Source organism: Dysidea avara, chromosome 10, assembly GCF_963678975.1.
Source record: "Dysidea avara chromosome 10, odDysAvar1.4, whole genome shotgun sequence".
NCBI lineage: Eukaryota > Metazoa > Porifera > Demospongiae > Dictyoceratida > Dysideidae > Dysidea > Dysidea avara.
This window is the reverse complement of record NC_089281.1, coordinates 23,132,300-23,143,396: the sequence shown is the minus strand read 5'-3', so window position 1 is coordinate 23,143,396 and position 11,097 is coordinate 23,132,300. Positions and strand designations below refer to the sequence as shown.

Genomic DNA, 11,097 nt, shown 5'->3' with positions numbered 1-11,097 from the left:
GCTCAAACCCTCCTACTTCAATCCATAAAACTTCTAGTAATAAATCAATACCTTTAAGTGAACAGAAGACTGTTGATATTTCCTAATTGAGCAGTAGAAGTGCTACAACCTCCTTCATAGAGCAAGCCATTTGTCACCTTTGGTGGCTATAGTTGATTGCGCAAGGTCTGAGCGCAGTGAGTTTGTGAAGTTAGACACTCTCCTCCCTACTCTATTATTATGTACTCTTGGTAGTAGTAGTAGTAATTTTATAAAATTTAATCAATACACCATGATTTGAGTATATTGCGCACGTGATACTTTTAACCGGACGTTTCAGTGCGGTGGGTACCTTGGAAAGTACGGTGTTCTGCCAGTGGCGAGGCCAATGACTGAGGTTGCTTGTACAAGTGAGTGATGGCCAGGTGTATCCTTTTACGGGTCGCGGATAATATGTTGCCAGAGTTAGGGTAGTTATTACATTTAACATGATTTAACTTGCTTTGTTAAAAGCATGGATATAGCTATGTTAAAAGTAACTTACCTCTGTACTTAGTTACTTTCGAAGGCTTGTTTGTAAGACGTTTTTCATAATTATTGTACTCAGGTTTAGCAAGGAAAGAAGGGATCGGTACATATGTAGACTTCTTGATTCTGTCCCCCTGGCCATTTCAGCCATTGTTTTGTCTGCCGGTTAGCTAGCTACTCAAGCTCATGAATTGAAGAGCAGTACACACTTAGTATGGCTGTAGCATGTGTGATACAAAAATTAAAGAGTGTTCTGCTCGGTGTTCTGGTTTTAAAAGTAGATTTCCAACCAAATTAAAAATTTTATATTTCTTAAATTCTTTGGAATGGCATATATTGTGCTATCTATTAGAATCATTTTAGTGCAAACCGCACCTCAATTGGTGGCTCCTACCAAAAGATATAAGCAAAAGAAGTCAGCAGAGCGGTGATTTTTGTGTACGACATTTTTAGGGCTTTTCTGTAATTAACATGGCACCAAGCACAATATCCAAAGTGCCATAAATTTGAGTATGAATCTCCTAATGACATCACGGAAATTGTCACCACATAAACCACTTAATGTAGTAAAATGCATGAGCTAGGTAAAACCAAGAGTTCATAATATAGTCATATCAAGAAGTTTGCGGAGATTTGGTCCAGCTACACAGATTTGTTCACTATAAGTTGCATAGTTTCTATTGTACTGACACTTTGTACTCACATATCTTTTCACTCAAAAGATGAATTTCAGATTTGCAAGTACCATGAGAAAGAGCAACTCTTGGCGAACAGGATGGTACCAAATGAAGCTCAGTACACAAAAACTCCGTTCATCATTTTCACAATAAAGGAACACCATCATCTGCAATACATTTCAAATGGGCATTTTGATAATTCTAATAGATTCATTCATATCTCGTGACACGTTTGGATTATCCCGGATTCGCTGCTAGATTCGTTTAGCTTATTCTTGAGCGATTCCAACAAGCCATAGTGACCACTTATAGCGTAAACTATCACTTGTCAAAATGATGGCAAAGTTGTAGGTTAAGTATGTGCGTGATTCTGAGCGAGATTATTACTTTGATTTGGCATGGACTCCGTCTGGCAAGGTCTGACTAGTAACGCACAGCAAGGCTTTAACTATAAATCACTTCTTAGAATTAATACAGAGCTTTAAAATGATTTTATTAAAGAACTTCTGTTCTAATGTTCCGGCCTGGATCCAGTACACCTGTCATGAATACACTATACGCAGCACAGACGGCCTTTGATGACTCCTTTAAGCAGAAACGTCTCAAAACCTACAAAAGTGAAAAACAGCAACAGTAAAGCCTTATAATCAATGAAATATAACAAGTTAAAATAGTTGCAGCTGCTAAATTGTTTTGATTATAATTGGGCAAATCACCTGCAGCTGGCATGAAATTTCCGTTTTTGAGCCAAACTTCCTGATATGAGTGGGACCCCACTACTCTATTGTGAACTCTTGGTAAAACCTTTTTAAAGAGACCACTCCTTTGTAGAATTTAATGACCATTTGTAATATTTGATGTTTGAGTCAGTAATTTGCTAAGAATAGTGCAAGTTTTGTAAATACAAATTATATACAGGCACCCCAAACATATTTACAGATGATTAATTAGTGATATTGTATTACAGAGTGACCTTTGACATTGCAGGGCACAATTAACAATTACTTTGCAAAATATGACAATCAGATTCCAACATATATGACCAGTATTCTTTAATATTATTATAACACAGCAATTTTTTGATAGCTACTACTTCACTTTATTTGCCATGCTAAAAGTACAGAAGATAGTAATTATTATATAATATGATGACATCATTGCATAATAAAGAGACAATAAACTGTCTCTGACTAGAAGTACAGTCATGCAGCTGCAACAAAAAAGACATTAATAACAGTTGTAAAGCCTTACAAGGTTGGTATCACTTGCCAAACAGTGTTTTTTCAAAAGTTATGCATTACCTTGCATGCTATAAAGCAATTCCTCACAACACAACAAACTACTCACTTTCAAACTGTATTTGTATTGACGTGGATGGATGTCTTGAACGCCAGGATGGTTGTAACGCAGAATTCTGAAGTGTCCTAGATGGTGCTATACCCTTTTACAAGACAAATTTTTGTCGTTAACCACCACATAACATCTTTTCATTAAATAACCAATGCCAAATTCAGAATCAGTGTACCTACTTTACCTAGAACTCTTTCATCCCTAAAACTCGCAGAAAACTCAATAACATTTTACTATAACTAGTGCCATAAAATCCTGTGCTTTCCCATACATTATGTCGTACAGAATTTTTGTATGGGCTCCCATTGGGGAATTTTATTTCTCAAACTTTGATTTCGCGAATTTCAATAACTACTGGATGAAATTTAATTCGGTAAAGTGCATTACGAAGTACAAAGCATTGGCTACTACATACTAAAACAGCAGCTCGTGAAACACTTGCTGAAGGGGTGTAACTTAATTAGCAAATATATATGTGAAAAAATCGATAGGTTGGAAATCTCTATTAAAAGTATGATTACTAGCGGTTAAGTAGCTATGTTATATTTTGGACAGTTATTCCTAGTTACTAGCAGTGTGACTAAATACGTTATTAGTTACTTGGTGGAATCTATGACGAACAAACACCAAAGGACTTGATCTAGATAACAGAGTACTTTTACGAAAGTTTAAAAACGCTATATGCTTAGGAACTTTGTTCCCCTAGTGCCAGGGGCAGTGGGGAAGGGGGGCTGTATCCCCTGTCAAAAAGATTATGGAAGGGCTTAGCCCCATAAAATTATCTATAGCATTGAGAGCCTAGCTCAATAGCATCAATGAATTGAGATACTCTAATAGAGCAGTCGCAGTCGCAGTATTCTTCTGAAGAGCAGTATAGCAAGCTACGTATGTTGGTATAAATAAGGAGATAGAAGAGACATTTTCTGGTGGTCCACAACAAAAATATGTCCTGTAGAAAGGTATAGCATCATCTAGGACTGTTCAGAATTCTACCACCTTAGTGTTCAAGGCATTCATCCAGCATAGTTTGAAAATGAGTAGTGTTGTGTTGTGAGGAATCACTTTATAGCGTGCAACATTGTGCATAATTCTTGGGGGGGGGGGGGGACAGTGTTTGCCACATGATATCAACCTTGAAGGGCTTCACAATTACCTGCTGTGATATTCTGATGTGCTAATGTTCCAATGTGTCAATTTTGTTGCAGCTGCAATGGCTGTAATTGACAGCTTATTGTTGTTCTATATTAAGTGGTGATATCATCATTTTATATGATAATTTCTATCTAGTGTGGCAATAAAGTAAAGCAGTATTTTAAAAATGCTACCTTGCAACAGTCAAATACTCTAATAGAGCAGTCATGCCATGATGTCAGATGGAAATGGTGTTTGCTAGGATTCATACCAAGTGGCATCTGCTCACCAAGATTAAATTGAGGCCTATAGTCAATGTTATAAAGGTATGGTTATGGTCACCTTCACTACAGAAAAGAGGTTTTCCTTGGTATGTGGTACACTTCAAGTGTTAAAATGGTCACCTCTACTGAAAAAGGCCTACTAGAGGTAGAAAGGAAGAGGTTGCAAGCAGTATTTGATTATAGCAATACATAATTAAAGTCTATGGTTACCTCTGGGAAATATTAGATCTATGTAGAGTGTGTGGTCACCCAATAAAAGAAACTTGTCTGATTACGGTAAAAGTCTGGTTACTTCTACCAGCAAAGCAACTTGCCTCTACTAGAGAAACAAGGCCTACAGTTGCCTCTTGGATAAAATGAGGTCTGTGTGTGGGCTGGTATGAATAGTCTGTTGACCCTGAAATACAGTCTGTAATTATCTCTACATACTCGGTGAAGTGAGGTATGTGGTCACTTATAAAGATAGAGCACAGGGGAGTGAGAATATGCTATATTTTTATCTTTTAAAAAAATGCTTTGTGTTAGTTGTATCCAAGCAACCTGAATCTATGCTACTTAGCATAGATATATTACCTCTACTGAGTAGAAGTGAGGTCTGTGGTAACCTTTACAGAAAAAAAAAAAAACAGGTCTGTGGTTACCTCTACTGGGTAAAGTGAGGTCTGTGGTAACCTTTACAGAAAAAAAAACCAGATCTGTGGTTACCTCTACTGGGTAAAGTGAGGTCTGTAGTTACCTCAGTCTACTGGGAATGTGAGGTATATATTTACCTCTAATGGATGAAGCAAGGTCTGTGGTTACCTAGGAAAAACAAGGTCTGTGGCTGGTAAGAGTCAGGTCAGTGTCATCTCTACTGTAAATAAGAATCCTGAAAGACTCAAGTAGGAAGTACTTAATTGTAATAATCGAACCAAGTACTATATCATCACCTTAATTATAGGATTGCATACGTAGAAGTGATTATTAGGCTACCTTCTATTGTTTTTTTTTTTAAAAACAAACGGACAACAAAAGAAACTTTTGCACTTATTTAGACTGTTGGGTACATGTACCTATGTGCATTGATTTAAAACAGCAAAGATCAATAAACATTATTGTAAAGGTATATAAATACAGGACGATCAATAAAATCTCATGCCTCCATTCATGCATTTTGAATAGTAGTGGGTATATTGCTCCCATCACAGGTTGTTTGAGCCATCATTTAAATGGTATTGGCCATGATACAATCCATCGCTTAACACCTGCAAGTATGGCAGTTCACATTGAATAGTGTTGGATTACTACTGGTTCTTCTATTGGCTGACCTTTTTCAATAGAGTATTCTGAAGCAAACATTATGCCAGTGTCAACCATCTGTTAAAGCTACTGCATATTCTAGACCAATAGTAGAATATGCAAACGTTGTATGGGATCCACATCAACAATACATTGAACAGCCAGGTGGGTCAAACAAGGTTATAGACTAACAAGTATAGCATACTTGGCAAAGCCATTCTTCGGTACTGGAATACAAAAAAGACACAACACATACATACATAGCAACACAATATATACAAAAACTACACACAGCACACATTTCAGGGCTGGGCGTACTCTTTAGCAGCTCTCCTTAGCTATGTACAGTACAAGGGAGGTCATCTATACCTGTTGTTGTACTAGTTGATATAGAGTCTCTACTTCAGTATATTGACAAGCTACGTACAAGACTGAAGGGTCTTCCAAGCTCATAGAATAGGATGTGTGTGGAAGACCCCTTTTTGCAAATCCAGTCACAATTGTTGATGAGAATGCCCTCCTGCTCTAATACAATGAATGATCTGCAATGGTCTACTCTACATGAACGCAAAAAGTACAGTAGAGATTAATTATAAGTTCTACATCAAGAAATTATAATATCCAGAACACTATTTACATGTCTCATTGTACAATTCTATCTGCGATTTGGCATCATGAAGGAGATCTGCAACCATCACAGATTTGACCAGCTGTTTGTTTGACTTATGACTTTTGCAACAAGGAGTCATACCTACTTATCCATTACAGGTTTCAAATTTTTGTCTTATTGTGCGAAATATCATAAATTTTTGCGTGTTGCTAAAGGCATGTGCATGATTGCCTGGCTTAAACTTTCTCATTAGCTGTTTAGCTGGTGATTATAATCAACAACTGTGGATAGTTGGCTAGTTGGTGGTAGCTTATGTATGCTTGGGCTTCCCTGTCACCTGTTGCTGAACAGGTAAATGTATCTAATCAAAACAGCCAAGCTGTAAAGAAAGGTGCAGCCCCCAAAAAGGCCATGGTGAAACAAGATGTGAAATCCAAGGTGGCAGCCAAGAAATGGCTGTGATGGTAAGTTAATGGTAAAAATTTTAATAACGACAATGCAGGTGAATTTGGTGCTGGGTGGCTTATTATTGTTTTGTAGCTGAACTCTCTGCAGGGTAATTTGTTTGTAGCTGAACTCTCTACGGGTAACTTGTTTCTAGGTAATTTCTCTTCAGGGTGACTTGAACTCTCTACACTACAAGGTAACTTTTTCTAGCTGATCTCTCTACAGTGTGATTTGTTTGTAACTGTTTTCTCTGCAGTGTGATTTGTTTGTAGCTGATCTCTCTACAGGGTGATTTTTTCGTAGCTGGCAGATTTGTTTGTAGCTGAACTCTCTGCTGGATAATTTGTCTGTAGTTGAACTTTCTAAAGGGTAATTTTTTCTAGCTGATCTCTCTACAGGACGTGAACTCTTTACAGGGTGAGTTTTTCTAATTGAACTCTCTACAGGGTGATTTGTTTTTAGCTAATCTATCTACAGGGTGACTTGTTTCTAGCTGAGCTCTCTACAGGGTAACTTAATTGCTTGTAGCTGAACTCTGTACAAAGTGATTTGTTTGTGACTGAACTCTACAAGGTAAATTGGTTTCAAGCTAATCTCCCTACAGGGTGACTGAATTGTTTATTTGTAGCTGCATGGTGACTGTTCTATTAGAGTATCTTGGTAGCTGAATGTTCTATTAAGGTGACTGTTAAGCATTCTACTGTTAAGTTGTTTGCAGATGATGTACTACTATATGCTCTGGCTAACACCATCAAGGACTGTTCAGCCTTACAAGATGATCTCTCTGCTATTACTTGTTGGGCTAATCGTTGGCAGCTGAAATTGAATTCCACAAAATGTGAAGCATTGATGATCACCAACAAACAGAAACCAATTTCATCCACTAACAACCAACCAATTTTATGGTGTAGCCCCGTGAAGTATCTTGACCTGATAGTGGACTCCAAAGTTAAGCTGGTCCAAGCATTGCAAGTTTGTTGCCAGCAAATTAAGGGACCGAATCATTGAACTGTTTGCACAGATCAATGTTTGGTTGCAACCGCACAGCTTAGTGTGTTGCATATAAAAGCTTATAGTCAGGCCAACTTTAGAATATGCTACTACTGTGTGGAACCCACATAATTCAGGAGATATCCAGCTACTAGAAGTTCCGGTAGCTCGATGGATCTGTGGGAGTTATTGGAATCCAACTACTAACTCATGGACTATTACCTCAAATGACTGTTGCTCCCAACTTAATCTCCCTTCTCTACAATCAAGGCGAAAATTTCTTCAATCAGTTTTCTACATGACATTTACCTCCAGCGCACTTCCATCTTATTTAATAGCCACTGTATGTTTAAGTCAACTACATCCACCAGAAGTCATCACCTGTCATTAGTTCCTCCTCCGTCCACCATTAATTCATGGAGATATGACTTTTCTTTGGAACAGTATACCACTTTATATCATAGAGGATCGCAACCCAAAGTCTTTCCGACATAATTACTTATGTATAAATTGATGAACACACACACAACTTAACTACTTTAGTGATTTAATTTCTTGTAGAACTATAAAGTAGCTAACCAAACACAGTGTGTGTGCTAAATTGACTGCTCTATTAGAGTATCTCAATTGTATAGTATTTATAAGAGACTTACTTCCAGCCTTCTTACATTAGCTATCTTGCAAGTGCCATTTCTTCAACAGGCTGATGAAACCAACCATTAGTGGTATTTAATAAGCGCCTGTAAACTACCAGCTCTGATAAACACGTGTGACCTGACTGTTTAACACTAACCCATTGTACATCTGCTTTCCAACCCGTCATCTCTCTCTGATCGATGAGCAAGCAAACACGTACCCACAATGGAACACAGGTCACGTGCTAAGGTGTTTTGATCAGCGTTAAATAGAATCATCGTATGTTTCTATCACCTCCACGAAAACACCCGCCCATTATACGATTGTCTCATTGTTCTACATGGATTCTATTCCTGGTGAGTGTGAAGCCTTTGGCCTTGTAGTTTCTCAAACATTATTATTAATTCATTATTATTTATGACGTAATTTTAACTGCATTTCTTATTATTCTTAGTACTTGGTTGTATAAGTATAAACAAGTAGGCATACACAATAGGCAAAGCCTGTACAAGGTGTTAGCCTACAAGGAGAAACACACAGCTACTACAAAACAAGACAAAATAATTATACAGAACAAATTACAAAACACAATCGAAAAAACATGATACACATATCATGCAGACGAGTTTAGATTGCTAATAGAGCAGTCACTTACCCTAATATAGCAGTCACATCTCCGGTTAATTACCAGCTTAGAAAGCTATACTGGTGCTGTTATATGCCTGGTGTTTATATTTCACCACTGGGAGTAGCTTATTCACCTGACCACAGTGTGCTAGCTACACAGTATCCTAAAACAAAAACAGCCTTGGGGCTATAAAAAAGAGTGCTGCCAAGCAAAGTAGGATCAATCAAACAAGCTTATTCAACATGACTGGTAAGAACAGGGACTGATATCAAGTTGCGGCCAAGTGAATGCAGTATTACCCATTCTCTTTGTATCTAGCTATAGCTATATAATAAAACTAGAGCAAATACACATGGAACTGTTATTAAATTGTCATTTGGCCGCTTTTTTTTTTTCAACTTAATATCAATCCTTGTTCTTACCAGTTGTTTAACAGATTGATCATGGTAATATTCCAATCTACTTGGCCGCAACTTAATATCAGTCCTTGTTCTTACCAGTCATGTTAAATAGGCTTGTTTGATTGATCCTACTTTGCTTGGCAGTGCCCTTTTTTTACAGCCCCAAGGCTGTTTTTGTTTTAGGATATCACACATTTTTGTCACTGAGCAAGAAAAAATTAATGCATAAAGCTAATAGCTAGTTTCATACAAGCCACCTTAGGATATTACAACAGCTTCAACAGTTATTGTGTGTACCACATCATAGCTTGGGACATGAAGTGGCAAAACCAAAGAATGTGGTTTGGTACAAGTAGGCAGGTACTTGTCGGTATTGCAACCTCAGTAGGGTATGGCTTCTAATTAAAACCATCAGTGAACCGATTGAGTAAAGGCCATTTTCCGGCAGGTGAGAATGTGCCCCAAACTTCTTATTGTACTGGATTGTCCATTGAAATGCGTTAGCTACTTTAGACCCGCCCACTATTAAATGACAACTGAATAACAAACACTTGCGAGAATAGCATGAGTGATAGCAAGTTCATTGAGTTTACTACACAGATCATGTTCACCTAGCGTTGACGCTTACAGCTGAATTTGCACCGAATTCACCGACTGTCAATAAACGCTACTGTATTTAGAGGTGACTTAAATTTAAGATAGGGTTCTAAAAGACCGCAAAATAAATCAGCAATTAGCATAGGCGATGTTATTATCACATATGGAAATTAACTCACCACTTCCCAGAAAAACAGTAAGTCATAATCGAGCAAAACTACTCCATATGTTTAATTACATATCAAAGATTGTCCCATGAAGTAAAAGAATGAATGAATCAAACTTTGAGAAAATTGCTTATGGTGGCTCTCACAAGAGAGGTGGAGTTCCAAGATTTGTACTGAAGAAACTTAACTAGCCAAAGAACTTGTAATAGCAAATCCAAGGCTGTGGAATAATCACAGTGTAAGATATAAGAGTAAAAAGAATGGGCGGCTTGCACTAACGAGTATGCGAAGAAGAAGAAGAATACGACATTTTCAGCAAAATTTCATGCGGTGTTACTACAATATAACAGGGATTACTTACTTAGTAATACGCTTATATAACAATATACCAAAGGTTTTGTGTATCGCGAGGTTTTTTTTACAAAAGAATAGTTTTAAAGGTAGGTTTTAGGTGCGCGTTCTATTAGAGTTAGTTGTTCATGTAAATAACTCACGGTAGTCGCGCGCCCTACTTTCCTTGGCCGTGCGACTCACTACCGGAAGTCTTGATATGCCTTTCCCTGTTGTTAGTTTGTCCCATTTGTACATGTACTTGGTTGTATGTGACCCAGTCCTAGTAATAATGATAATAATAATGACTATTCTATAAGAGTATCTTGATCTCGCTTTTGCTACATGTAGTTCGCTTTTGAATCATAACTAAGTGGTTTGTAATCCGATTCTTCTGTACTACTGCAAGGACTTTCTATGATGATTATTCCAGCTACATACTGATTTTCAACTCATTGCTCTAAGCTGTTTGCCTGGTAGGCATGAAAACTAATAGTTTTTTATTCATAAAATTCGATCGCATAATTGTGACACAGGTTGGGTTTTGTGTCATCTCGATGGATTCCTTTCAAACCACAAACAAGGCACTCCTACGATGGTTTCTCCATCCACATAGCAATTTTCAGCTCACTCCTTTAAGGGGTTTACCCTGTGGGCATGACAGAAGTTCAATCTTATTTTATGCAAATGATTGGTCATAACTCTGTGAATGTTCATTGAATTCCTACCAAACTTGGTAGTGAAATCCGCTTTAATGAGCCCTTTATGTGTGCGGAATTTCAGCCTGATTGGAACACGCATTGGTGTTTTATGGTGGAGTTTACAAAGTGCAAAGAAAAAAATGAAGAAATTAAAACAAAATTTTGGCTGCTCGTATCTCAGAAATGTCTGGAGCGATTTTCTTCAAATTTGGCATGTAGACTCCTCGTCCTGGGCAGCACTTCTGTAGCAAATTTGGTTTACTATAGTTGGATAAGGGATCACAGAGCTACATACAGGACGTATGTGTAAAAATCGCATTTTCTTCCTGTCAATATACTCACAGTGTGGCATGCAGGATTCTT

General features: G+C 37.6%; 1 protein-coding gene across 3 annotated transcripts in view; it reads left to right on the top strand.

The window, feature by feature from the left end:
• Nucleotides 1-305: 305 nt before the first annotated feature.
• Nucleotides 306-11,097, top strand: part of LOC136237038 (uncharacterized) — a 46,009-nt gene continuing 35,217 nt past the window's right edge. For all 3 annotated transcript variants that reach the window (XM_066027291.1, XM_066027289.1, XM_066027292.1), the window contains exon 1: nucleotides 306-389. In XM_066027291.1, the coding sequence (XP_065883363.1) occupies nucleotides 368-389 (22 nt within the window). In that variant the 5' untranslated portion in view covers nucleotides 306-367. The remainder of the gene's footprint in view (nucleotides 390-11,097) is intronic.